The sequence below is a fragment of the Typopeltis vanoorti genome, chromosome 12 (genome assembly GCF_054136105.1).
Source record: "Typopeltis vanoorti isolate ZY-2024b chromosome 12, IOZ_Tvanoo_1.0, whole genome shotgun sequence".
NCBI classification, from domain to species: domain Eukaryota; kingdom Metazoa; phylum Arthropoda; class Arachnida; order Uropygi; family Thelyphonidae; genus Typopeltis; species Typopeltis vanoorti.
Window position 1 is genome coordinate 80,098,839 of NC_143560.1, and position 27,899 is coordinate 80,126,737.

General features: G+C 34.1%; 2 protein-coding genes across 2 annotated transcripts in view; one reads left to right on the plus strand and one right to left on the minus strand.

The window, feature by feature from the left end:
- The window catches only part of Pgi (glucose-6-phosphate isomerase), a 221,903-nt gene extending 218,279 nt beyond the window's left edge, over window positions 1-3,624 (plus strand). Inside the window, exons 16-17 of the mRNA XM_090401803.1 lie at window positions 142-208; window positions 2,777-3,624. Of these exons, the coding sequence (XP_090257929.1) occupies window positions 142-208; window positions 2,777-2,897 (188 nt within the window). The 3' untranslated portion in view covers window positions 2,898-3,624. The remainder of the gene's footprint in view (window positions 1-141; window positions 209-2,776) is intronic.
- Window positions 3,625-17,422: 13,798 nt separating this feature from the next.
- Window positions 17,423-27,899, minus strand: part of LOC150100923 (pseudouridylate synthase RPUSD2-like) — a 189,896-nt gene continuing 179,419 nt past the window's right edge. Inside the window, exons 12-13 of the mRNA XM_090401804.1 lie at window positions 21,214-21,482; window positions 17,423-17,553 (exon numbers count right to left, since the gene is read on the minus strand). Coding sequence (XP_090257930.1) covers window positions 17,488-17,553; window positions 21,214-21,482 — 335 coding nt within the window. The 3' untranslated portion in view covers window positions 17,423-17,487. The remainder of the gene's footprint in view (window positions 17,554-21,213; window positions 21,483-27,899) is intronic.

The following is a 27,899-nucleotide window of genomic DNA, read 5'->3' on the forward strand; positions in this document are numbered from 1 at the left end:
ATCTTGACACATACACCAAAGTGATACATGAAACAAACATTTATCACTGTCATTTAGTTGATAGATAATCATGCATTTTCAATCAATCAATCTAAATATCGATTAACCAGTATCACATATCACTTTTTCTTTCTTTTCCAGCTGCTTATGAACATAAAATCTTTACTCAGGGCATTATATGGGATATCAATTCCTATGATCAGTGGGGGTAAGTTTTTTGTTTGCAATATATCAGTTATTTCCTTGTTAATTTTAAATGTAAGTGGAAAAAAGTGGTAATGTTCTGCATAGAAATTTAAAAGGGGCAGCCAATACAAAATATACTGTACAAAAAAAGTCCAGAATATTTTGTTCTAGAGGAAATATAAAATGTGGATTTTTTTATTTTGAATATTACTTTAAAGAAATTGTCTTCCCTTCTCAGGAAGAATGCAGTGATCACTTTTTTTTAGTTGAAATAATTAGATATATATAAACACCTGAGTGTTTCATAAACCTTAATTAGATATTTTGACCTCTTCCTCTGCTAAAATGATCAATTCTTGTTCTGAAGTTAGACTTCAGTTGTCATACTCAGTTAATGTGCCACAGGATTCATATGGAGAATCTATGGTGGTCCATCCACCTTTACACTCACAACTTTCATGGCATTTGCAGGAACAAACAACAGTTTATTGTGTTGATTTTCAGTGAGTTGCCACAGAATGAGCACTATAGAATTGTTCAGAATATGTGTTTGGTGTTCATTTTTCTGGACATTAAGACAAGGAATCCTTGTCAAAACCAGAAGTACTATTCACTATACTTAAGACAGGATGATATACTCTCATAAATAACCTTCTTTTGGCTGCTACCATATCTGATTTGAAAAGTATGCAGATTCACAGTCTATTCCATACTCTGACTTTGTAATGGTACACTGTCCAATTACAGTAAACACTACACCCTTCACATAGAACCAAATGTGAGGGTGTTTGGTATGCACATAGTGCCCCCTCCTGTATCGATGTACAATCAGTTTGTGGGTTTAATTTCTTTGTTTACATCTTTTAATGACTAATTTAACTGCAGTTACACAAGCTGGGTAATGATTATTATTGAAAGTTTTTTTCGCTTGGTTATACTATAAATTAAAGATGCGAAGAAATTATATTCTTGGTTTCATCCTTTATCCTAGTATAAGCAAACAAAGTTTGCACATGAAGTCACTTCACGACTGGGCTACTTTATACAGAAGCCAATGACTTTCACATCAGTTGCCTTAGTATCCCATGATGACACACATATCCTTGCAGACATGTATAATGCTACGCATTATAAGAGCACCTCTATATACAAGTAGCCCAGTTGCGAATTGACTTCATGAGCAAACTTTGTTTGCTTGCACTTGGATAAAGGATGAAACCAAGAATATAATTTCTTGGCATCTTTCATTTATGGGTAATGACTAATTCTAGCATATGATAACACTTATCTGGAAGTTAGTAGTTCCTAAACCATGCTTCATTTCCCATATTATAGGTATTCATAAGAAGGAGAAGAATGTAGATGATATAACTAAAATAATTGCTATTTCCTATGGTCCTTGTGCCAGTCAGAGTGGCAAAAGGAACAATATATAAGTTCAGATATGTGGATGAAAGCACTACATGAATATGTGAGATTGAAGCGTAGAAAGAAGATGGTCGAGGAATGAGTGTTTCCCGGATGTCAAGCAGTTTTATGCATCAAACTTATGGAGGTTAGGCTAGTTTTTGTAAGGTAGAGGCAGATTCAAGGAACAGTCTTTCATGCTCTTGAGGGTGCATTCTTCCATTAAATTCTCTGGTACTTTTAGGAGAATAGATAAAGGAATGCCAATATTTTGTGTGGTCTCAGGTGGTCAACAGCTTGTATTTTTCAAGGGTTTTGGTATGGTCACTTAAACAGAATTGGAAAGGTAAGATTAGCAAAAGAAGTCTTCATTGCCAGGTTGACAAGAAAAAGAACCAGAGACAAGATCTAAGTGGACTGATGCAGAAATATAAGATCTGATAATGTTGGAGTCTTGACAAACTTTTTCTATAGTCCCTACAAGCTCACTAAAGTGAATGTTGTGGAATATATTAATGAGAATATTACAGGGATACAGCCTTTATTTCCTATCAATTTTAATCTAAATAAAAATATTCATATCAATCTTCTATGTGCCTATTAACCTAAACTATAATTAAAGATAATCCATCCCACATTTTGTCTCTCCAGCTCTATCTGTCAAATTTTTATCAAAAAAAAAAAAAAAGTCTTTAAGCTTAGCTTAAATACTGGTTTGGATTAGCTTATTATGACATGAATGTCTTCTGATCATAAATGATTTTCATTGGCAAGTGAAGCCATCCTACTTATTAGAAGCCTTGAGAAACAGGTTTGAAGCAAGGATTCCAAATTAACCTTTAGTCCACCCACACTATGAATATGCTGTAGATGCTTTGTGGATAGGATTGTAATAAAGAACATTAATGGTCTTATCCACGAAATCATAAAATGAATTGATTGTACTTTATACAATGTCAGCATACTTCTACTTCTCTAATACTTATTTGGAACAACCTTCTTTTATGTTTTCCTTTAAAAGCTTTATATTGCACTATAATAATAAGTTTCAGGTTTCCACTCAGCTACGATTGGTAATCTGCTGTATACAATTGAATAACTAAATGTTTTATCTTTGTTAAATACTGTGTCATAAAATTTTTCATATACTGTATATTCATTAGATTTTTTTATCGATACCTAGGGTGGAGCTTGGTAAACAGCTTGCTAAGGTGATCCAGCCAGAATTAAAAGGAAAAGATCCAGTGTCGACTCATGACAGTTCAACAAATGGACTTATCAATTTTATCAAAAAGCATAACTAAATATAATCTGTTATTTTAGATAACAAAAGGTACTCAACCCTTTGCACTTCTCAGCTTTGAGTTTGTCTTATATGTCTCTAGACTTGAAAGGCTTATAATTTGTGGCACATATCAAAACAGTTAAAAAGCAGATGGGGCTGTTATAGATTTGATGTTAAGTTTTCACCCACTCTCAAGTGGCTTTATTTAAATCTTTAAACAATGTAGGGATATCTAATGACTTCAAAGATAACCAATATTCAAGAAATTGTATATTGGTTACACAAGATCTGCTTTTTGATCCATTAAGTGCAAATGCCTTTTTTTTATATAATGTATTAAACATAGAATTATCAACAAAGGACTACAATTTTAACACTACTGTCAGGTTGTAATATAATGTATTTACTTTGGTTTCATACTTATAAATACTGCAAGCCAGACTCGGTGTTCAGTTCATGTTACACATTAGTTATTTTTATATTCAGTTCCACAGATAACATGTTTGTAATAGTTTAAGTGTCAGTTACTGCCTGATATGAAACCTTGAGATAAATCAGACTAAACTTATTCCCATGTCGGAGAAAAAGTGCAAAGGGTTAAAAAAAAATTTCGATACTCAAGAATAATCTGTATGTCTTGTAGATAGTTTAATTCTTATAATTCAGACATGCTAAAACTGTCCAAAATGTATCTCCAGATGATTTGTGTATATGATGTGAAAGTAAAAACAAATGTTCTTCTATGAGTTTATTTGAAATATTTATTTCAATAAAGTGTGTTTTGTTCAGATTTCCAAGCAAGGCCATCATGCAATCTTTGGATCACATCTGTTCTCTGAAAGCCAATACAGTTGAGTACAGTCATCCCTCGATTTACATTGGGGTTCCGTTGGTCAGATGTAAGTCAATACATTCAATCAGTTATAGGGGTTAGGGATTTAATCGTAATAAGTATACTGTCATTTTATTTTTTAAACCTTATAAAACTGTACTGTACTGTGTTACTGCCACTATAAAACAGGAGAATAATCACCCACATCTTCATTACCTTCCCTATGTGAAGGACCGGGCTGCAGCTCTTCTGATGTAACCTTTAGACATTTTCATCAAAAAAAAAAAAAAAGTGCTTTGCTTATTCCTCTTCTTCTTTTCATCATAAATTTGTTTATAGCAAGCAAACGCATCATGTACTTTCCTTTCTACTAATAAGTAGCGTTCAACATGATCCATGTCTACAGCCATTTTGAGAACATTGCTAACTGCAGAGAACATTTCAGCAAGACCCTTCACTGTGAATTGTTTAACTTCCTTTTCTCGTTCTTCCTCTTCCAACACATTATTCCTCCAATTTGAACAACTCTTCATGGGCATTTTCTATGAGTTGAATTATGTCGTTATCATTCACTTCGAGATTCAGATTGTTTGCTAGGTCCACTATTTCTTCACTCAATTTACAAAGGTGTTGATTTTTTTCAAAACTTTCAAAATGGCTGTAGACATGGATCATCTGAAATGAAAAGCTATCATGCACAGACCATTTTAATGTCTTTTTCCATATGCCACTCAGACATTGAGAGGTCACTTTGTCCCAAGCCACAGCAATATTTTTAATAGCATGATAAATATTGCATGAGAGTCTGATCATTTCCTTCAGTGGCAGAGATGACTTGTGAAAAATTTAAACACTGCAAGAACTCCCTGATCCATAGGTTAGATCAATGAAGTAGTGTTTCAGGGGGAGAAACATGACCTTGAGCTTGGATGACCTGGAACATTATCTAGAATTAATAAAATTTTAAATTCTACATTTTCTTTCACATAATAGCTTTTCATTTCACTCGCATAACAGTTTGATTAAGGCATCCTCAAACAATTTTTGAGTCATCCACAACTTCTTATTGCTCCGATAATGAACTAGAAGAGTATGCTTCCCAATGTTTTTGAAGGCTTGTGGATTCTAACTGTGCCATATCACAAATGGTTTCAGTTTATATCCAGCCACATTACCCCCCCCCCCCAACATAATCATAATACAGTCTTTATGTGCTTTGAAACCAGGCATAAATTTTAGCTTTTTGTGAATGAACGTGGGCATTTTTCCCCCCAAAACAAGGTTGTCTCATCCATATTAACCATTTGCTGCAGCAAATAATTTTCCTGCGTAATAATTTTATCCAATTTCTCCACAAACTCCTTAGCAGCCTTCTCATCAGCACTTGCAGACTCACCATACATTTTCACATTATGCAACACAAAATGATGCTTGAATCTCATGAACCAACCAGAAAAAGCGTTGAATTTGTAGTTGTAATCGGACCCTGCTTTCTCCAACATGTTGAGACTTAGTGTCTTAATGGTTCAGATCCTCTATCCATGATGCAAGTAGCTTTTCCATATCACCGATAGAACCTTGTCATTGCTTTGTCACTATCATTGATTTAATGGAAGCAGATCCTCACAGCCTCTACGATTTTATCCTTATTTTTCAAAATGGTTGTCACTGTAGAATGAGACCATCTGAAGTCATGTGCGATCACATTAACAGGCTTACCAGCTTCACATTGCTTTATATTTAACGATAAATACACAAATAACTTATTTCCCAAACACAAAATCAACAGAGGAAGTGTTGAAGACATGTGCCAAGGGAGGTTGCCACTGCACATGTGCATTGTTGCTAAATAGAAATCTTTTTACTTTACGCTCACATCTTGTTCAAAAGTATAGTCGAAAATGTTATTCCCTTATGGGATCGCAGACATATCTTCGAGCGGATGCAAGTCGAAGGATGACTGTATGCTGGTTTACACTCTTCGTGATACAATTTAATGGAATTACAACACAAAGTGAAATAATTAAATAGCAGCTTTAATCATTGATATTTCTTCTGTCACAGAGATATCTTCAGGAATACAATGTTAAAATTGTACTGACATGCACAAGAAACAATAAGTGGAAGAAATAAAATCAGAATGTCTTATGAGGAGTGCTGTTGTCTAATCTTAATAAATATGGTTGTATTAAACTTCCCAAGATTTGGAAAACTTTAATTCTTAGGCTTCCCAACAGCACCCATCCAGGGCACTCCTCATAACACTTTAGTCTTCGTCTATCCTAATTTCATTTCTTCTACTTATTGTTTCCTTTGTGTTATTACAATTTTAACATTGTATTCTTGAAGATGTCCCTGTGACAGCAACAAAATATTGAAACTGTTAAACCTGCTGTGTTTAATGAGCAGCTTGGAATTTTATTAAATAATCATAAAGGTTACTAAACACATGCATAGAATATTTGTGGGTGAGCTTTACTGAAATATCAGACAAAAGATAAAACCACCTCCTCAAAAATCATGACATCAAAGAATTAATGAATTAAAATATAGATTATCCATTAATGATAGTTTAAAGAAAGAACTGATTATGTAATTGCTGAATTGGAAATAATTAGAAATATAGTCTTAGCATTACTTATTTGTATATATAAACACAGTGTGCCAATGAGACAATTATATATCAAAACAAAGAACTATATTTCGCATTGTCAATTACACAGATTCAAAATAATCTCCCTCCAACTCCACACAATGTTTACGTCTATCATACAGGTGTTTGAAGGCACAGTGGAAGTCCTGAACGGGAACCTCCAGTCTCTGGATCACACTGCATTGAATGTCCTCAATGTTGCTGAAGTGCTCTCCTTTCAAGGCACATTTCATCTTTGGGAAGAGGAAAAAGTCTGTGGGAACCAAATCTGGCAAATAGAGGAATGTGTGATCACACAGATCAACTTTGAAGCCAAAAACTGCTTCACAGGCAGTGCACAGTACTTCAGAGCACTGTTGTGGAACAGTTCATTACTGACACGTCGCATGTGGGTGTACAGACATCACATTATTCTTAAAAATAATATTGACTGTTTATTGTGGTGCCCTCAGGAACAAATTCACAGCAGATAATTCCAGGAGCATCAAAAAAAAAAAAAAACAGTGACCATTGTCTTGACATGTGATGTTTGCAACCTGACTTTCTTCTGCTAGAAAGAAGACGTTCTCTGCCATTTCTGGATCAAACTGAAAACAGATTTCATCGCCAGTGACAGCTCTTTGCAAGACGTCATGATCAACTTCATGGATGACATTCAACAGTGCTCTCTGTTTGTGTGTTATCAATATGTGCAACACAAACCTTAAACAAATCTTCCTCTTGTGCAAATCTCTTTCTAAGATTAATCTGGCTGTTTCCTTATAGACACCAAGTTGTGCATTCAGTAGCCTAGTGGTTATTGGCCTGTCATGGGCAACAATTTCCCAAGCTTTCACCACATTTTCGTTTGTCCATGTAGAAACTGACCATCTCCGCAACATTTTCATCCTCCAGGGATGTCTTCCCTCATTTAACATTTGAAACTAACGAAACACCTGTGCATGGCTCAGTCAGTATCATCATAATCTTTTTTTTGGTATGTGACTAGCAGTTTTCCGTAATTTACATTAAAATTTTATCACAGCTCTTTCTTTGCTCCATGATGCAACTTCTGACACTCTCCACTCACATGCTTTTCATTGGCTGCCACACTAAAACTGCTGCGTAACCTGAATTGAAAGTTGTGCCTGCGATTACAACACACTAGCAGTCAAAACTATAAACATATTTGTTACTTTTATTCAAAGGGCTGTCCTGTAAAAAATTAGTCTTATTACTTAATGGGCACACTATGTATATATATTTGCACAAAGAACTGTTTCACTGTTATCCTTGTTTTGTTCTTTCATGTCCCTTCCTCCAACTAACTCCACTTGGATTTCTGATTTCCTAAATTCCAATGAAGAAAAAAAAAAGGGGGGTGGGGTATCTTCTGCTTTGTCTTCCTTTCCAATGAAAATGGTTTTGAAAATAAATAATCTGAACAGTTTTACTAAAATGGCTTTGAAAAATGTTACACAGTGGAGAAACTGTATTTAATATTGGTATGTAAGTTGACATACATGGAAACTAAACTTTGGTAAAATTTTCACTTATGTATCATAGGCATCCTCAATACACTGAAAATGGAACACAATGTAAAATTACAATTAAAAAATCATTTTCAAAAAAAGCCAATATAATAGGACAACAAATGGTAAGTAAAATTCCCAATTATAAAAAATAATAATCAAGAATTTGCATAAAAACAATGTAATAATACTTATGTACTGATATTAAATAGCTATCTCAGCTTTATGGAGAGCATATATGTAAACAACATAACACATATGGCAAACTTTTAGTCAAGAAAGCTAAATACATTAATAGGATCATATTTCAAAAAGATGTAGAACAGCACAGGTGATTTATACCTGCTGCAAAATCAAACGAGTTTTGCCCATTGTGTGTGCATGTATTTGAGGTAGTAAATCTCTACTAATATTACAATTAATGATGTGAAGAAATGTTTGGCCTTATTAAATATCAACTCCATTTCTGAACTGCTATCCCTGAATTTTTAAACATTGTTTTAAGTATTTCTTTAGATTCCTATAAGAGAGTTTTCAACTCTACTTGTAACTATCTTATACAGAAATTTAATTTACTAGTCAATCACTCACTCTAGTAATATTACAGACAACAAGGAGAAATTAGTAGTAAATTTATTGGGACATCCTCTTGGTCAGGAAGAGATCTTAGTTTTAACCAAAGGTCATGAATATGTTGTCTCTCCAAGTCTAGCTATTATGGACTTTTTTTCATCTTACATTCATTTCCTACTGAGTCTGCTAACAGTTCATTTTCAATCAGCCATTATTCTTCTCAAAGCAAAACTACCACCTAATTCAATTAGAATTCAAAGCACTTAATTCTCCAAAAAAATAATAATTTCATCATTACTCAGGCTGTCATATGAGATAAGAAAAGAAAAAATATTTTGAAAAGTTTCCTTAATGCTGCGTGATTTCTCTATTTATTGTCCCCTCTCATCTGATCCAACTTCTAGCCAAGTCAATAAACTGATAATATTTCTAGTTGGGATGAAGAATTCAAGAAAAAAACTAAAAATTGTTCATGCCCATTAGCCTAGATTATATAGCTTTCCAAAGATTCATAAATCAGGTGTTCTCAACTGTATATTGGCTGTCCCACATATAAAATTTCTAAATACATTACTTTCATTTTTGAAATTATGGATTCTACAACCATGTTAAAATAACTCTTTTTATTATCCCGATGTTTCGATCTTCATATCAAGATCATCATCTGGAGCATACATAAATATACAAGACAAGCTGCATTACATTTCAAACCGTAAGCTAGAGAAACAATGATTTGATCACATGCTACTCACTGGCATGACCTCTAGTAGGAAAAAAAAATTACATCAAGCTAGATTTAATTTATGATTACATGAATAAACATTCTTGCTTACAGATGGTTTTCCTTCCAGTAACAATGATGTCCTATTTCTATTATTACAATTGTTATTTTTGATTTAAAAAAAAAAAATATATATATATATATATTTATAAATTACAACATGAATAAACATTCTTTCTTATAGATTTTTTCTTTAACAGTGATGTCCAATTTTTTAGTATTAAAGCTGTTATTTTAGATTTAGGATCCTGGATTTTCTACAGTCCTGTTTATAGTTGTTAGAGAGGAAGGATTCGTGGGACGAACATATGCCTTCCATATGTATGGGATTTTTAGGCCATCATTATTGTTTAGATTGGGGTGGTTGATAACGATCTCACAAGCTTCCTTAAATTTGCATTCATACCATGTTTTCGTGTGATGTAGACAACTACATCACACCAAATTGACTTTTCCAGTCAATTCTATGTAAGGTGTTCAGGGCATGATCAAAAAGGCCAGCTTCACCATAATTATTATATTTGATGTGTCGTTTGTTCTTTTTGTCTGATTGGAATTGTGCGTCCTGTTTCTCCTATGTATTGTATGTTGCAGGTGCAGTAAATACGGTATACTCCAGGGTGAGCTAGTGGAGGGAGTGGATCTTTGGATGAGTTGAGTAAGCTTTTTAATTTTGCAGGAGGTTTAAAGGTGGCTTTGAGGTTGTATTTTTGTAGTACTGTTTATTTTGTCTGATGTCCCTTTAATGTAGGGAATGGTTATAGTTTTACTGTAGTCTGGTGTGTCTTTGTTTTTTATTGAGGTCTTGTAGAGAATTTTGTTAATAGTGTTTTAGCTATATCCATTTTTTTGAAAAGTATTGCTGATCACTTTAAATTCGTTTTTCAGTGCCTGTTCATTGGAGCAGATCTTCAGAGCCCTGTTTTTTAGGGTATTGATGACAACTAGTTTTTGTGTTGGTAGGAGTTTATGTGTATATATTGGCCAGTATGTTTCGGTTTCCGGTAAACCATGAAGGAAAGATTGCCCGAGGGAAGACGTGTGACAAGTGTATCTAGAAACTGCAGTGTGTTATGTTTTTCAATCTCAATTGTGAACTGTTTGTGTTGCTTGTTTAGGTGGCTAAGGAATGTGTCTGGCGGCCATGAGACCAGATCGCGAAAACATCGTTGACGCATCTAAGCCAGACTTTGGGTTTTAAAGGGGGAGGAACCTAAAGCAAGTTGTTCAAAATGTTCCATATAAAAGTTAGAAATCGGGGGGGGGGGGTAATGGCGAGCCCATGGCTGTGCCTTCTTTTTGTAGATAGAAAGCATTTTGTCATACAAAATAACCAGAACGTAATACATGCGCAAAGAGCACCGTGGTATCTGCAGGAAATTTGATCATTAAAAGAAGAATTGTGTCATTGATTGGGACATTCGGAGAGGGCAGAGACATCAAAACTGACTAATAGATCATCTTTTTTTTTTTCTAATATAATGTCTTTGATGATGTTTATGAAGTGTTGTACGTTTTTGATATAGGAGGGGGAAATGACCTACCAGCTCCTTGAGTGTTGCCGCGAATTTTTTGGCTGAGTAATAAGTCGGGCTATCAATCCCTTCAACTATAGGCCTTAGCGGTGTGTTTTCTATGTGAATTTTCGGTAGCCCGTAAATTCTCGGGGAAATAGTTTTTTGACCGTATTTTCGGGCCATGTGGTAATTGACTTAAGTAGATTCTCTGTTTTCTTTTTTATTCTATTAGTTATAGTTAACTAATTGGTATGTGTTATTGGCCGAAACTAGCAGATTCATTTTTTCCACATGGTTCGGTTTAAAATAACGGTCGCACTTCCTTTATCTGCTCTGGTTATTAAGATGTTCGGATTTGACTTTAGAGATCTTATCACTGTTAATTCGTGTTGAGTTAGGTTGCTTGTTATGATTTAAAATGTTGGTGGTTTCTAAACGTATTTTTTCTGCTATGTTATTTGAGATGAATCTTAGGCCTCTTTCAATATTACAAATAAATTCAGGTTTGTTTATCAATTTGGGTGCTATGGCATAATTTATAAATTCAAGTTTGTTTATCAATTTGGGTGCTATGGTATCATTTAAACCTTTGTTAAGTGTTGAGATTGTCTTTGTTTAAAGCGTGGTTGGATAGGTTAACTATATTACTGTTACCTGTAGGTGATTGGTGGCTCCCGTTGTTTCTTGCTTCTGGTTGGTTGTTATTGTTCATTGTGGAGAAATTTGAATATGGCGGCTGGTTCTTTTGGTCTTTGGAAATTAGATTTTCTTTCTTCGTTTGGAGGATGCACAACAACACGGCGAACCACATTGTCAGTAATCTTTTCCAGGATCATCCAGGTATCTGCGTTTATATAGCTTGAAAGTTCCGTTTTTTCCTTTTGTAGCTGGTTTTGTGTAGCTGCTAAGTTCTTTCCAGAAACTTGAATTTGTTCTCTGAGAAGTACTTTCTCCATGCGGAAGTATATTTGTTGCGCTTTTGCTGAGGTGAATTTCCTTTTTAGCCTGATGCAATTAGGAATGATATTGCTGTCCCTACACAGTTTTAAAAGAGCCAGTCGATTGATCAAATTAGAAACCTGATTCTGCAGCTTACCGTATTGATTGCATCACTTGTGGGTCGAATCTCATGAATTATCATAATCCTTTCTTTTAGTGTTACATGGTGATCAGCATTCATTTTTGAAATTATGGATTCTACAACCATGTTAAATTTAACACAGTTGTAGAATCCATAATTTCAAAAATGAATGCTGATCACCGTGTAACACTAAAAGAAAGGAACATAACTACTTTATTATCTCCATTTACTGGAAAATCTACAATTAGAATCTTCAGATATTGTATCTCTTCACAAACATTCCTTTGGCCGATACTATTAATTTACTTAAACAAGATTTTCCTTCTGATATCATCAAACTGTTTGACTTTGTAATCTACTCTGGTTATTTCAGCATACAAGACAAATTATACCAAGTTGAGGGAACAGCAATGGGTAATCCTATGCTAATAAATTATATTACACAAAAATGTGTTATAAATTTTGTACAAATTAAATTGCAATAAGTTTTTAGCAAAAGTTACAAATTTCCTATGGATGTAGTTAAGGAATTAATATATAGTACTTACAGAAAACTATGCAGAGAGACATTTCAGTATGGAATATGTCCACCTCCAATTGCAATGCAACTGGCCCATTCCTCCTTCAGAGCAAGGATAAGGCCTTTGTTTTTTGGAGGAAAATTTCGAACAGCAATGCACGTACCTATTGTATCCCAAACGTGTTCTATGGGGTTGATGTGAGGAGCATGCTAGCCACTCAATTCAGTTAATATTCTTGGTCTCTAGAAGTATCTCCACTACTTGTATACAATGTGGTATGGCACTGTCATTCATAAAAATGAATTTTTTGCCTATAGCACCACTGAATAATCGAACATGACACTGAAAAACTTCATTGCAATATTGTTCTCTAGTCATAAATCCCTTCTTCCAGCACTGCCATATTTTCATGTATCCCTTTCAAGAACATTTTTGCAATGGTAAGCATCATCTAGAATCAGAGGAAAGACAAATGATCTATAAAGAGTGCATTAGCCTGTCAGTGTCTTCAACTTTTATGGGATACACTACCATTGAAAATGTGCTCTATGATGAACTGTGGACAAAGGAACACAGACTTTAGGCCTACGTGTCGCAGATCTCTTACCACAGTTAGTCAAAATATCCACATACTAAAATTGAGCCAACTTGCAAGTTTGACCTGTCTTGGCGCATCAATTACGTTTAGCTCTTATAACCAAAAAAGCTGTTTTCATGCTCCATGGTAGAGCAAGGATGACCTCTTAGCAAACATCTGGAACACATTCCATTGGTTTGAAATGCTGCCCAGAACCTGGATACAATGCTATGTGAGATTCCAAACTCTCTGGTAATATCAGTAATTCTGCAGCCTTCTTCAAGTTTTCCAATAATTCTTCCCCATGTGAAATCATCTAGATGAGTCTTTGAGACATTACAAGACATCCAAGTTTGCAACTTTATTCCTTCAAATACAATTTGCTTAATGCAGCCATTTGCCTTTTATCCTGTTGATGCTATCATGCATGGAATTGTGAAAATTGTAAACTACCATCTGGTTGATGAAGAATTAAAATATCTTCATCAACCAGATTTTTTTTTTTTTTTTTCTTCTAAAGTAAACTGAATTCTCTGATGAATCATGTTTATTTTTGATATGAATAGTTTTAAATCTAATGAAACTTTCCATATTGCAAATATATCATCTACATTGGTGTCCAGAACCTAAGGTTTTGGACACCAATGTAGATGATATATTTGCAATATGGAAAGTTTCATTAGATTTAAAACTATTCATATCAAAAATAAACATGATTCATCAGAGAATTCAGTTTACTTTAGAAGAAAAAAAAAAGACAATCTGGTTGATGAAGATATCTTAATTCTTCATCAACCAGATGGTAGTTTACAATTTTCTATTTTTAGAAAAGAAACTCATACTGATCATTATATTCATGCTAATTCTCATCAGCATCTAAGTCAATTTCTGCCATAGTTTTCTTGTGCTATTTGTCTGGACTGAAGTCATGCACAACTTTGGGCTACAAGTTTTTCCAACAGTTCTTGAGTTGTGCAGGGTAGGACTTAGCAGCCCCCTAATCTTTACATTAGAGTGAATAATGCCTCTTGAATTTCTGTAACCAGCCTTTGCTGGCAAGTGGTTTCTGTATTGCTGCTAGTACAGGGAGTTTGCTGAAATTTGGCATGAAGAATGAGGGCCTCACTGCAAATCATACCCATTTTCGTAGGCAAATTTTTCTTGTGCTGGTCTTTGATCTGACTGAATGAAGTGCACTAGATGCACTTCGTTTAGAACCCATGGGTATTCACATGAGCAAAGTAATATCTTAAGCACAAGTAACCTAATGCAGACATACATACACAAAGGCCAAAAGCCATTAGTCAGATGATGCTCACTGCGAGACGGGATTTCACAACCACCAATTAAGAACACGAATACAAATGTATTAGTTTTTCTGTTCTATGCACAGATTCATAACATAATTAGCAAAATAGATTACACAATCATTTTTGCATATCCCAGTACTCCAGGAGCTGTTTGTTGCAGTACATCCACTTTTTTTTTAGGATATTACGATAGAGGCTAGACAGTTGGGAAGTAGTTTCCTTGAGTCAACAACTAGATATGTAATATATAGACTGTGTAGTGGTAGGAAGGAGTGTCGTTTCTCTAATAATGTAGTGGTTATTCAAACTTGCATTAAATGAAACTATTAGCACTGTTATTAATAACATTAATGGCATGCTGTCAGCTTTTTGTCTTTCAAGGATGCTATTTGATATAGTTGGCTATTTTCTCTTGCCATTCTGATTGTGGGCGACTCTCTTTGGTAGTTACAAACATGCCTAAAGTTAATATCTACGATACTATTTTTAGAGTAAAATGGACTTCTCCCTTATTAGCAAACTCTTCCTGTGGAATTCCAACTAATGAATTACTCTTATACTGTCCAGTTCATTTAATAAAATTTGACTGCATAATGAATTGAAAAGAAACATGATTTTACATGGAAAAAAAAAAAAAAAAAAACTTGGCAGCAAACATGTGGTAGATTATGTGAGTTCACTGTAGTATGATCTTCCTTTCCAAAAGACTATTTTTTTTCATCTTTTTATTTGCATTCAGTGAATTTAACAGATTTTTGAGGATATTACTGGAAATATATCACTACTACTTAAAAGATGCACAATGTGACTATATATATATATAGTACGCTGTATATTTTAATATCATTTATAACTTAAAAGTACTATTTTTAGAGGGAAAAATATCTGGATTGAAGGGTTAAAACAAATGATCTTTTTCCGTTATAAAAATTTTACATAATGATCATGTAGAAGCAATTTTATTTTGTTAGGCTTCATTGAATTTTTGCTATAGCAAAACAGTGACCAAAATTATGTGATATTTTTCATATTTCTTACTTTCTCCTTTCCTTTTTTTTTATCCTTTTATAATTATACTTTGTGCAAATTGTTTGTATGTGATTAATTAGGATCAGCTTTCTCAAGCCACATGATATGTTTGATCCCTCTCCATGCACAAAGAATGATACACTACTTCTAAAGAATTTCCAACATGCAACAGTACTTTGGCTGCCTCTTTGGGTATGACACTGGAGAAAGTAAACAGGTTACACAGATTTTGATCCCGTCTATAGTGAAAAATAACTTCTTGTACTTATATGATCACTCAAAATCTTTCAAGTTCTTAGCTTTGCCTTTTCGTTCTCTTTATGACCAAAGAGCATGCCTATTAACTTATGTACATACCTTTGAAATATACATACTCGTGGCTGCAGCATCTTCTATTTCCCATTTTGCTTTTATATAAATACATTATAGTATAATTATAAATAATTGTATGCAGTTGTGCAAGTTGTTCTAATTAATTTACGCTGATCTTCACATTTTCCCACATGCTTTATCAGGTAGCTTGAAATTAAGATGGTTTTTTTTTTTTGATAAAAAGATAGTATGAAACATTTAGAACTTAATGTTAGATGAATTTCTAGACTCTAAAATTCATTTTCCACCTAAAAATTGAAATATGCTCGGTTGTTTACTGCTTTATTTTTCAAAATCACAATGAAAGTATGTAAATTGCAATCATTCACTATACTTTCCTCCACTCTGGTATGAAGTTTCACAATTCTTTCGCTAGATAAATAGATGCATAATATAGCAAACACCACTTTAATGAAATGATGGACGAGTCCTGGGGTAAGTGACATAGTGAGCTTAAAATCACATTGGTTCTGCTGCAAACAATAAAAGCCGAAAGCCGTCAATATAGTGAACTGAATTTACTAGAAAATGTTACAAGGAGATGAAGAAAATGGCAAGAAATATAACAAAACACTTGTGGGAAAGAGAACAAACAGTAGAGATGTTGTGAGGAATTTTGGCGCCTATGGCCAGGGCCACACTGGCCATAGCCTCACTATGCCTCTGACAAGCAGAATTGGTAGGAACCATACATAAAGCACACAAAATGACAACATGCAAACAATAATAAGAGACATGAAATTATAAAAAAATCAATAGAATTAATGTTCAAATTTTGAAATGTTAAATTTCAAGGGTGCAGACCACACATGTATTATGAAGATTTCAGATAAATGAGAATTTAATCTTAAATTAGCATCAGTTATCTGAAATCTTCATAATGAATTACTGAAATTATACATAGTTTTTCAAACAAAAAATGAGCTGCTACTCAAACAAATTTCATGACTTTTACGTAAACTTTAAATTAATGCCAGCTGTGTACACCATCTGTCCAATTAAGAAGCTATTAGCTGACTTATTCACACCAGTTGTGCCAATTGATTTTCTCCTCTCCTCAAGGCTAGCTAATACAGACTAATGTTAACACTCGTTTCTCTTCCTTTTTGTAATTGGAGGTGACCAAGTTGACTGGCTGCTGAAGTTTAGATTCTTTTTTGATTTTAAGGGTGCAGACCACACATGTATTATGAAGATTTCAGATTAGTGATAATTTAAGCTAATGTCATATTTCAAAATTTAAACATTAATTCTGAATTTTCACTTTGTTTGCTTTATGTATGATTTCTTTTGTGTTACTTCCTGTGGTGATTTACTTCTTGTGATTTCTTTACTGTTTTATTGCTAATCCTAAATTCACTATAATGATCTATGTTTCTAGCCCATGGGAAAAAAACAACTAGAAACAGCACATTTTCCAAAACTATAAACTTGCTTTGGGGGTTAATATAGCAATTATCTGTTGTATCGAAATCATGGCATAGTGTGAAGAAGTGTTTGCTCATCATTATTCAATAATAATAAAAAAAAGCATGTTCAGGCATACATTACTCTGAGATTGGTTGCACATGGATTCAGAGTTCATCCTGATGAACTCTGAATTCATGAATCTCAGAGTTCAGCCCAAACTGGGTTCCATTTGCATTACCTCTCATCTCTTACCCAAATGAAGAAAATATGAATGTAACAAGATGTTCTGCTTTATTGCGATGGACTCATGATGCTCAATCTTTGTTTACAAATTGTGTTTTAAAAGTGGAAACATGGAAGTATGCAAAACTGTTAGAATGATTTTGATGGAAGATTTTATTTTATAAAATGAAGTATTTAATTTTTTTTTTCCTCCACACAATTAAGATTCAGTCCAGTCTTCTTTTGCCCAAACAGGCTCTTCTGTTTGGAATTTCCAGTTTTCTCCCTGAAAATAATTTAAACAGGTAAAATACATGAAACTTCTGAAACATTATATACTATATAACATTCTACAGAAAATGAGATTATAAACCTGAACACTTTCATATGTTAAGAATATTGATTTAAAAAAATGCAATTTAATAATAGTGACAGTATTCAATTTCTGTTATTTCACTGAGGAAATATTTCAAACAAAGGTTGGAATAATCACATGTATTAATTTGCACCATACTTTAAATGCATAATGTCAGTGTTAATACACCGTGGCAGGACTATCGATCCAAACCAGATTAAGTTTGGTCAGCACAGTTAGCATCTCTGTTCTCAAGCTAACATGCTATGGATCTGAATCTCCCTATGACAGGGTTTTGATTGTGGAAAGTCTTAAATTGATAGATGATTTGTTTTTCATTGCAAGACTGCTACTCTGCTTATTCAAAGCCTGAATTGGCTTGAAAAGTATCATCTTCGGTCTCTAGAAGCGGGAGATGTACATTAAATTTACAATATTTTATGGGTGCAACTCACATAAAAGTCTTGTGAAGAGATAAAATATGACAAAACACCTTGCATTTGCACATGAACATTCCTTATGTGAGGAAGATCTGGTGCATCTGTCAGGGGACACCATAGGGTGGTAACAGTCCACTTCCACCCTTCTTGATCTACATGTCTGAAGATACTTGACCGGCTGATTTAACATTCATCTTTTGAACAAAAAAAAAAAGGATTTTCCAGGAGAAGAATCTTGCAACCTTTGTATGAGACTATTTAATGGAAATTCAAACCCAGCTCTTCCAACAAAGGACAATTCATAACATCCTTACCAACTGAGGTGCTGAAATACTCATGGGGGGGGGAGATGTAATATTAAGACAAACTGGAAGAGCACAGATACACCTGGCAAATTCTTCAAGATGCTAATAGTTCTCAATCTAATGTAAAAACTATTAGTATCTTGAAGAATCATGTGCTTCTTCCTTTTGGATAGCAGTAGACAGGGCTGCTGTTATAAACAATAACTTAACATGAAGGCAAAGTACTTAGTTTACCAAAACAATCACTAAAAGTAGGACAACTCCCTAGAATTACATTCCTCAGATCTCAATGAATTTTTCAATAACTTTAATGATAACAGATTTAGTAAAGAGCATATATGAAGATGACACCCATAATCACTATTCCTTAAATATGTTAAATTATACTCAATTTGCCAAGTTTAATAGACATACCACCACTGAATTAGAAACCTTTATGCAGTATATATGCAGAATACTTGATCATGTGCATCGCCACATGGTCTAGGCAACTATTTAAGAATGCTGCTTGTCAGTATCATTAACAGTTGATCACAATGGAAAAACCAAAAATCTTTCAAAGTTCAATAAAAGGCTTATTGTAACGGCCTGCCTGGTTGGAGGTATGATTTGGAAAACAGCAGAGCTGACTGTTTTTTTTTTTAAAGGTGAAATATCCCAGGTGTTTAATCAGTAGAAAAATAACCTACATTTCTTGTCTAAGAGGCATAACTATGGTCCTATGATCGCATTGTTTGAGGAGGCTTATACAGACAGACAAACAGAACTTCCTGTGTGTGCAACAATTGACTGAAGCATTTAACAAAGGCTGTTCCCAACCCATATCTAACCGTATATCTGTGCAGGGAATTGAAGAGAATCAGTATCGGCAGCCACATGCCTATACAGAAACCACTCATGAATAAAAGTTTCTAATTTAGTGGCAAGTATATGTATAAATCTCTATATAGTGACCCTCCCCATAATGCATAGCATTATGCATGTCCAAAGGGATGTGCTCTTTGCATTATGGAATAATAAGGCAATTAATTTCTTGGCAAGTTTAATTTAACAAAGTTTTTTCATCTGGTTATAAAACTTTATAACAAAAATTATGTGCAATTTAATTTATATGTTAAAATCCTAATAAGTAAGCAATACCCCCACTATATAATTTAAAAATCTCAACCAAAGAATTATAGATGTTGACAGAGTTGTTAGTATATCCATTTCCAACCAACTGGCTGCAGATTTAAATCCTGCAATAGGCACAGGAGATGAATTTCATTGCCTGATGTGAAACCCTACTCCACTTACTGGAGGCCTGAAGTGGCTTGAGTAAGTTCCATGTTTGGTCTCTAGAGCAGGGTTTCCAGACCAGGTAGAAATCAATGAAAAGTACAGAAAAAGTATATGTATAGTGGGGCAGTGGAATTACATTATTTAATATAAAAAAAAAAAAACGGAAGCTACACCGTTTTTTCTGTTCTGTTAGAACGTAACTAGGTAGACAAATTACTTGCTGTTTAAAAGCAACATCTCAGGCAGCTAAAAATGTTGAGTCCACAGAAGGTCTAAAATGGGTGATAAAAGTTCTATACAACACCCCACAAGTATGACCCTGAGTAGAAGCTTTATGTGCTTATTTTCTGTTTTTGGTGCCCCTGTTATAAAATAAGACTTCAAAATGGAGGAAGAATCTGATTTGAGTCGAGTATTCATTGCAGTGATTAGCATATGTACATTAAAATTGAAACCCTACAAGGGGTGGCAGGGCATCTGAGACCATGATGGTGCAGTGAATTGCAACAGTAAGTCATCTCACTTCCATGAAGGTCAAGCAAGCATTAAAGACAATCCATGAACTGGAAGGCAATTGCCATCTACAAACAGTGGTTATCACCAACAGCCTATGAGAAGAAGAACTGCACAAAATGATAAAAAGTTCTATCACACATATGTTTTGAAATTTTGAAGAGGAGAAAGGATGCTACCAAGTAGATTCTACAACTTCTGACAGAAAACAACTTGCAAGAGGATTTCAAAAGGCTGTATCATTACATGAGTGAAGGTAAATTATTGTCATAGACAAACCACAAATACAAGATTTTGAACCAGAAGTGAAAAGTCAGTTCTTACAATGGAAACATCCAACCTCTCCTCATTTTCTATATATATATATATATATATATATATATATATATAATAATAATAATAAATAAAAAAGAGCAAATGTCAACATTTAAAGGTTAAATGATGATAATGATAAGAACTTTGAAGCATATTTTGTACCTGAAAGTTCACAGCCAGAATTCCCCATTTTGCATGACAGTGCAATGCCACATGTTTCATACAAAATATCTGATGTATGAAATGCAAGTCCCCATGCCCACATACAGTTCAAACAACAATCCTCTAGACTTTGATATGTTCCCTAAAAAGCTAGAACCAGTCCATGGGAAGTGCTTCACTACACAATGAGGTTTCTGCTGAAGAGACTCAACTTGTTTGACAGCACATTAAGGCAGAATGGTGACGATAGTGAAAGCCTTGCAACTGCATTTTGTGGAATGTTTGGTTTTATGAGAGGGGTACAGCATGCTGAATGGAGGTTAGTGGTAGAGAGTGCTGCCTTTGGGGAATTTTTTTTTTATTTCTTAAATATCTAAATTTATTATTTTTTTGTTTAGAAATATAATATCTGTCCACATGCAGTAATTACAGATATTGTAGTGTTTTTTTGTATATAGGGTTGATATTAAAAAAATTACATGAATAAATCTAATGAAATATTACAATGGATTTTTGTTTATACTTTTCCTATTTAAAATTATAAAGAACTAAGTGGTATTTGATGATTTCCTTACCTTGTACGAGACAGCATGTAGGTACATGACCAAATCCTGTGGTAATGGATCTCTATACTGGCGATGGCAATCTACACAGTATGGATCTTTGGTTACTTTTTGTGGATCAAATTTATACTGATTTGCAAGCTTTTGGTAGTCTTCAAAGTCTGTATACCTCTGAATAAATAATGCTGATTGAGTATCTTTGGGGATTTTGCACAAATCTTCTAGATTACTACCATCATTGGTTCCACACTGTTCAGAATTTCCAGTTACACCTGATTCATCTAGAAAGTAATCATTAGTAACAGAATAACCATTTCACTCATTTTTTCATAGAAGTTAATATAATGTACTGATTAGTATCAGGCTCATTGTATGTAAAAGATATGATTATTAATATAGGGAAAGTGAGCAATACTTGCAAGAAAAAAAATTAAACATTTAAGTTGAGAAATATCACTAATTCTTTCAAGTGCAGGGGAAAAGAATAAATCATTCATTAATAACTAATTAAAATGGCATTCCCTATATATAATAAACCAGTACCATGTTGCTTCCCCCCCCCAAAAAAAAAAATTACAGATCAACAATCCCAAATCTATAGATGCAGATCTGTTACTAATGTGGAGAATAAATACATGGACTTGAAAGTTTTACAGATATATATATGGTCACTTAAACAGAATGGGCAAGGAAAGATTTAGCAAAACAAGCATTCTCTGCAGGTTGGCAGGAAAACGACCCAGAGGAGGACCAAGATATAGGTGGATTGATACAGTACAATGTGCCTTAGACGATAGATTTCTAACTGTACATGGACTGTTGCTAATAATTTCTTTCGTTTAGATGATTTAATAAAAAAAAAATTATGGTAATAAATCTTGCAAGTATGAAATGTAGTGATCAGAAATGTTTAAGGGATAAATTAGGTTCAAGAAGTTCAATCAGAAATGAATGTGTCTGATTTTAAAATTAGCATATTAAACCAACATATTCATAGAGAAAAGTGATATTGCTTTCTAATTTGTATTAGATTTCTTGTGACAGTTTACTTTAGATATTTATTAAATATTTCAGGTATTGTGTGATAAGAGTGCAGCATGGCACCAATGCATACCAGAAGAATGTCCCACAAGACGTCTTTGTTTAAAGGTTCAACATGAAGTTATGGACTTCACAACCGGGTTATAAATATCTATTTTAATTTCCAGATGTTTCGACCTCCATATTAAGGTCAGCATCTGGAGTATATACAAATATACAAGGACAAGCTGAGTTACATTTTACACAGTAAGCTAAAGAAACAATGATTTGATCACCGGTTATTCTACTGACATGACCTCTAGAGAAAAAAAAAATACAGATAAAATTACAAATTAATTATTTAGAAACTATATCAAAGCTAAATTCTATTTAAGATGACATGAGAGAAACATTCTTTCTTATAGATAGTTTTCTTACAGTAACAATGATGTCCTATTTTTAACATTACAATTGTTATATTAGATTTAGGATTCTGGATTATCTACACTCCTGTTTATAGTTAACTCTTTGGGAAAAAGGTTCCATGGGTAGAATATGTGCCTTTCATATGCTTGGGATTTTTAGACCATCATTATTGTTCAAATTGGGGTGGTTGATAAGAATCTCACAGCTTCCTTAAATTTGCATTCATACCATGTTTTGGTGTGATGTAAACAACTGGTGCTTTATCAGTCAATTCTATCAGAAAAGCCAGCTTCAACATAGTTATTATATTTAATGTGTCGTTTATGTTCCTTTTGTCTGATAGGAATTGTGTGTCCTGCTTCCCCTATATATGGTAGATTACTGGTGCAATAAATACGATATACTCCAGGGGGGTGGGCCAGCAGAGGAAGTGGGTCTTTGGATGAGTTGGGTAATAACACAACAGTACAAACAACACAAACGCATACAGTTCACAATTGAGATTAAAAAACAGAACACACTTCCGTTTCTAGATACACTTGTCACACACATCTTCCTTCTAGCAGTCTTTCCTTCACTGTTTACCAGAAACTGACACATACTGGCCAATATATACACATAAGCTCCTACCACCACCGAACACAAAAACTAGGTGTCATTAATACTCTAAAAAACAGTGCTTTGAAGATCTGCTCCAATGAACAAGCTCTGAAAGACGAATTTAAAGTTATTAGCAATACTTTTCTAAAAAATGGTTACAGCCAAAACACTATTAACAAAATTCTCTACAAGACTTCAATAAAAAGCAAAGATAAACCAGACTATAATAAAACTATAACCATTCCTTACATTAAAGGGACATCAGATAAAATAAACAGAATAGTACAGAAATATAACTTCAAAGCAACTTTTAAACATCCTGCAAAATTAAAAAGCTTGCTCAACTCATTCAATGGCCCACCCTGAAGTATACCATATTTATTGCACCTGTAATCTATCATATATTGGGGGAAACAGAACGCACAATTTCTATCAGACAAAAGGAACATAAATGACAATTAAATATAATAACTATGGTGAAGCTGGCCTTTCTGATGATACCCTAAACACCTCACATAGAATTGACTGGAAAAGCACCAGTTGTTTACATCACACCAAAACATGGTATGAACACAAATTTAAGAAAGCCTGAGATTCTGAACAATAATGATGGTCTAAAAATCCCAAGCATATGAAAGGCACATATTCTACCCATGGAACTTTTTTCCTGAAGAGTTAACTATAAACAGGACTGTAGATAATACTAAATCTAATATAACAATTGTAATATTAAAAATAGGACATCATTGTTGCTGTAAGAAAACTATCTATAAAAAAGAATATTTCTCTCATGTTATCTTAAATAGAATTTAGCTTTGATGTAGTTTCTAAATAATTAATTAATTTGTAATTTTATCTATTTTTTTTTTTCACTAGAGGTCATGCCAGTAGAATAACAGGTGATCAAATCATTGTTTCTTTAGCTTACTGTGTGAAATGTAACCCAGCTTGTCCTTGTATATTTGTATATACTCCAGATGATGACCTTAATATGAAGGACGAAACGTCGGAAAATTAAAATAGTTATTTATAACATGGTTGTAAAGTCCATAATTTCTAAAATAAATGCTGATCACCATGCAACACTAAAAGAAAGGTTCAACATGAAGAATTTCATGAAGTGTCGTACACTTGTTACCAAGGATAAGCGGTTTGAAAATGAGTGGCAAATGAGAGGGACTGGAAACTGCCTGGTAAATATCAGGAAAGCAACAGAAGCAGAGATGGAAGATACAAAAAACAGACAAGAGTGATGTAGTAGTATAGCATATTCCTATCGATTAGGAATATGCTTTACTAGTAAATAACAAAAGTGTCTTTTGTAGGTGTGCAAAGATTCCAAGATTGTGAGCCTGCCATGAGGGAGCTGAGGCAGACAGCTGTGATTGAATGCATAGACTGTGTGGGAGAAATTGGGGTGCAGTACATTGATGTATAGTGTTTTTGATGGTAGAAGGATTTGTAATTGCAAGATTTATTAACACTTACATGGATTTGATATAAGAGCTTGAAGGAGCTGTTTTTTAGCGAGAGAAAGATAATACAGATGTACAGGGAAACTTTGCATGACTACTGTAAAGTAATTAAATTCAACAACCAGAGTAGTACGAGTAATGCAAATGGTGTGAGATGTAAGTTAATGGGACAAAACACATACCTGTATACTGCTACAAGTCAGGGTCATCTGAAAAGAATTGTGATATGCACAGGCAGATAAACTTTACAGACAGAGACTATCATTATGGATGATTTTAACTATGAGTATATAAATTGAAAGTCTAGGAGGAAGGTAATGCAGAGTTCTGTACTTGGGCCATTTTGTTGAGGTTGGTGTAGATAGTAACATACAATTATTTGCTGATGTTTGGTCTGATCTGAACAAACTGCTTCTATAGGCAAATGGCAATGCATATCAGTTCAAGGTTTAGACCATTTCAGACCAAAGATATTGTAGACTGAATATTATATTAATTGCAATTTACTACAAGTGGCTAATGAAGCTAGAGACCTGGAGTGGAAGAGGAATGGTAGGCAGATTGAAAGTTTATGGGCCACAGTGCTAAAGTGGTTAAAGTCATCACATTGAATAATTGCAATGTCAAAGAAAACACTAATTTGTAGGAATGAGAATGTTATTTTTCCACTGTATATCTCTTGACATTACTTATTACTATAAGGTGACTGCTTCCTTGGACAGAGGAGAAGGATACATACTTAGATTTCGCCAAGGCTTTTGATAGATTACCGGATGGGATTGGTGTGCTTCAGGGGTCTGTTTTAGGGCCATTATTGTTTAACTTGTATATTAATGATATTGGTGAAGATTTGGATGGAGATATTCAGTTGTTTGCAGATGATGCAAAATGGGACGAACCATGAAGAGTAGTGAAGATGTTGTGACCTTACAGGAAGACTTGAATAAATTGAGTGATTGTGCACGGGAATGGGGATGCGAGTTCAATGTTGCAAAATGTAAGGTTTTAAAATTTGGAAAACAAATGGGATGCAGAATTTATGCTTGGTGAGGATATATTGTCAGAGGTGGAGGAAATAAGAGATCTGGGGGAGATAGTGGATAAGGATCTGAAATTTAGGGGACACATTGCCAAAATTGTGAAGACAACACAAAGGCTTCTGGAAATGATGCAGAGGACACTAACTTGTAGAAGTAGGGAGATTCTTGTTCTATTGTATAAAGCTTTGATTAGGCCACACATGGACTAATACCCAGATTTGGTCACCTGGTTTTCAGAAGGACGAAGAGATGTTGGAAAGGGTACAGAGGCGACTGACTAAGGTAGTTTTTAACCTCTGGAATATCGATGTGAAGAAAGATTGAGAAGATGCAACTTGCAGAGTCTGGTGGACAGGGGGGAGATAGAGACCAATAAGTTAGTAAGGGGTTGTTATAGGATCAATGCTGAAAAGGTTCTACAGAAAACAGTGGGAGATCAGGGGAGAACCAGAGGTCATCCCTGGAAACTGTATAAAGAGGGTGTGAGAAGCAGGTTTTTTTTCATGCAGAGTTGTGAATGATTGGAATGCACTGCCTTGAGAGTGTGGTATCTGCAGAGAATTTGAGTGTGTTTAAAGCACGGTATGATGAGCTGTGTGTATGATAAAAGGACCTCCCAGATGAGTCTTTGACTACATGGGGTCTTGGGTAATAATAATATTAGCAAATTGAAAATTTGCTAATATTGAATATCTTCCAAAGGAAGATAAACTTAGGCCATATGATTTATTTGAGTTCAGACAATGCAGTCTGAACTCAAATAAATGTTTCAAAGGTCTCTTATAAAGACATTCTGTAAGGAATATGCTCTTTCATGGGATCTGTCTTAGTCTAGAGCATAGGATCCCAAAGTGGGCACTGAAGCCTTCTGGGGGCTATAGTGGGATCAGAAGCATTTGGGGGTGTTCAGGCGGTATATAGGTCTGTGGCTCTTTATAGAAGAAATTAATAATATATATTTAAAAATTAATTATTTTCGTGATTTTGCGATTAGATAATCATTTAAAATTTAAATATTGCATTTTAATTCATTTTATGCCTGTCTTACACGATTAATTTTTTTTATCAATTATTTAGTCATTTGAAAATTTGCCACGTCAGATAGAAAGAGCATGTATATATGTGTATATAATAGGGGGGGGGGGGTTACAAAATTTATGTCTTGCAAAGTGGGTGGTGGCCCGAAAAAGTTTGGGAACCTATGGTCTAGAGCAGTGCTTCCCAAACTTCTGGATGTCAGGGCCCCCTTTGCAAAAATTAAAATATTTCACGGCCCCCCCTCAAAAAAAATCGTAATAGAGATATTATAATATTTATTGTATTTATATTCAATACAAAACATACACAGCGAATATTGCGAAAAATCAAATGCATATATTACATTTTTTGGTTCTGAAGACGATGCAGGCTGTTCTGGTAAAATATGAAATACTGTCCTTTTTTTTTAGTCTATTTCTGCTTCTTCGGATTGTTCGCAGGAATTTTATTTATTTTTTATCGCCACTTATCTCAGGGTTAAATTTTTTAACGTAGAATTGATCAAATAATATCACCACTTACCAATACTGGCACACCACAGACTGATAACATGAAATTAGTGAATATTGGCTGAATAAGGGAATCCCCGGACTAGGAACATTTTTCTCTTTTGTGACTTTTCTCCCTTTAAGGTAATTAAGCGTAACGCGAAACAGACAGCAAAGGCAGGTTATTAAAACGTGCATATGATTGGTGCGGTATTAACAAAAGATCGTGCAACCGAAAGATAAGAGCATAGCTGACAATTGATTTGAAATGCTAACTCTCTTCAACGGAATTCCATATGTGAAACTGCTATAACATTCATTATATATATATAAATTGAGTTGAAATGCTAACTCTCTTCAACGGAATTCCATATGTGAAACTGCTATAACATTCATTATATATATATAAATTGAGTTGAAATGCTAACTCTCTTCAACCAAATTCCATATGTGAAACTGCCATAACATTCATTATATATATATATATATATATATATTACTTAGTTTTAACACTTTTACAAATTTTAACACGTTCGGTTGAATTTTATTGCTGCCTTGGGAAATCGAACTCACACACATCTAATTAATAACAATAGTTTTTAGTTAGATAC